This window comes from Cherax quadricarinatus, chromosome 14 (assembly GCF_038502225.1).
Source record: "Cherax quadricarinatus isolate ZL_2023a chromosome 14, ASM3850222v1, whole genome shotgun sequence".
NCBI lineage: Eukaryota > Metazoa > Arthropoda > Malacostraca > Decapoda > Parastacidae > Cherax > Cherax quadricarinatus.
This window is the reverse complement of record NC_091305.1, coordinates 15,039,439-15,041,144: the sequence shown is the minus strand read 5'-3', so window position 1 is coordinate 15,041,144 and position 1,706 is coordinate 15,039,439. Positions and strand designations below refer to the sequence as shown.

At 51.0% G+C, this 1,706-nt stretch overlaps 1 protein-coding gene across 2 annotated transcripts in view; it reads left to right on the top strand.

Moving 5' to 3' along the window:
- Positions 1 to 860: 860 nt before the first annotated feature.
- The window catches only part of sm (heterogeneous nuclear ribonucleoprotein L), a gene marked incomplete at its 5' end in the record, with an annotated part of 25,952 nt that continues 25,106 nt past the window's right edge, over positions 861 to 1,706 (top strand). For both annotated transcript variants that reach the window (XM_053786349.2, XM_053786341.2), the window contains 1 exon segment: positions 861 to 971. In XM_053786349.2, coding sequence (XP_053642324.2) covers positions 861 to 971 — 111 coding nt within the window.

The following is a 1,706-nucleotide window of genomic DNA, read 5'->3' as shown; positions in this document are numbered from 1 at the left end:
GCATGTATTCTCGCGTTAAATGTCGTAAGAGCTGTTGATACCTTAATTAAGTACACATATTCTGTAAATAAGTTTCATCGTTGTGGCTGCCTCTTATCTCTGTAGTTACGTTACCCAACACGTGCTTAATTCATTTACCCTTCTTGATTAATTAAGAGAAAACGAAATGCACCTATCCTGACTGGAGTTAAATTCTTGTAATGTATATCTTCTTGAGTATTCTGCTGAAGTGAAACGACAATCTACCTATTTTGTTCTTGTTTAACACTATCTTTGGCTGGTAATATCAGTCCTTCACACATTTAACCGTACATGGAGTTGTGAAGGTTGGAAGTTATTCTCTTTAATGATATTTGTCATCCAGCCGTGGGTCTAGTAAGGAAGCATTAATAATGCACTACATTAATACAAATTATACTTCACGAAATGACTGTTTTGACCTACACAATTAGTGTTGGTCCTATGTAAACATGCAGTAATAAACTTTGAGGAGAGTTTTTAGTATAATTTACCCTATTTGATAGCCATTGGTCTGTTGTGCTGTTCGATGATAACTATTTTGATAGGATTTTAGCCTAATTTACTTCGACGTGTTTTTTAGGCATATCCTTATGGTTAATTTTAAAACGGGTCCAGTTGAAGTCATGTGACCCAGAGCTCTCATCGGATGAGTTGACATCATTTCTTCAATACTTGTTGTGAAGACAATACAAATGGTAAAATAGTATCAATTGATGCTTCCTAACGATAACCAAAAGAGGAGGGAGAGAATGAGAGAGAATACCTACTAATAACCTTGTAAGTGGGCATGATAAAACTTACTTGGAAAACAAAAATAATTTTTTTTTGCATCATTACAGGGTCGAAGGAACCACAGAACAGTAGTGGTGGTGGCGGTGGTGGCGGCTCTTCCCGCCCTCCTCTGCTGCAAGAGCCTCGTGGATTTGGAATGAATGTTACCCCATTCAGCAGTAAGTTCACACCACACCCCGACCCCCGCAGAACCCCTACACCACACCCCGGCCCCTGCTGTACCCCTACACCACACCCCGGCCCCTACTGTACCCCTACACCACATCCCGGCCCCTGCAGTACCCCTACACCACACCCCGGCCCCTGCTGTACCCCTACACCACACCCCGGCCCCTGCTGTACCCCTACACCACACCCCGGCCCCTACTGTACCCCTACACCACACCCCGGCCCCGACTGTACCCCTACACCACACCCCGGCCCCGTCTGTACCCCTACACCACACCCCGGCCCCTACTGTACCCCTACACCACACCCCGACCCCTGCTGTACCCCTACACCACACCCCGGCCCCTGCTGTACCCCTACACCACACCCCGGCCCCTGCTGTACCCCTACACCACACCCCGGCCCCTGCTGTACCCTTACACCACACCCCGGCCCCTGCTGTACCCCTACACCACACCCCGGCCCCTGCTGTACCCCTACACCACACCCCGGCCCCTGCTGTACCCCTACACCACACCCCGGCCCCTGCTGTACCCCTACACCACACCCCGGCCCCTGCTGTACCCCTGCACCACACCCCGGCCCCTGCTGTACCCCTGCACCACACCCCGGCCCCTGCTGTACCCCTGCACCACACCCCGGCCCCTGCTGTACCCCTACACCACACCCCGGCCCTGGCTGTACCCCTACACCACACCCCGGCCCCGGCTATGTCCCAACACCAC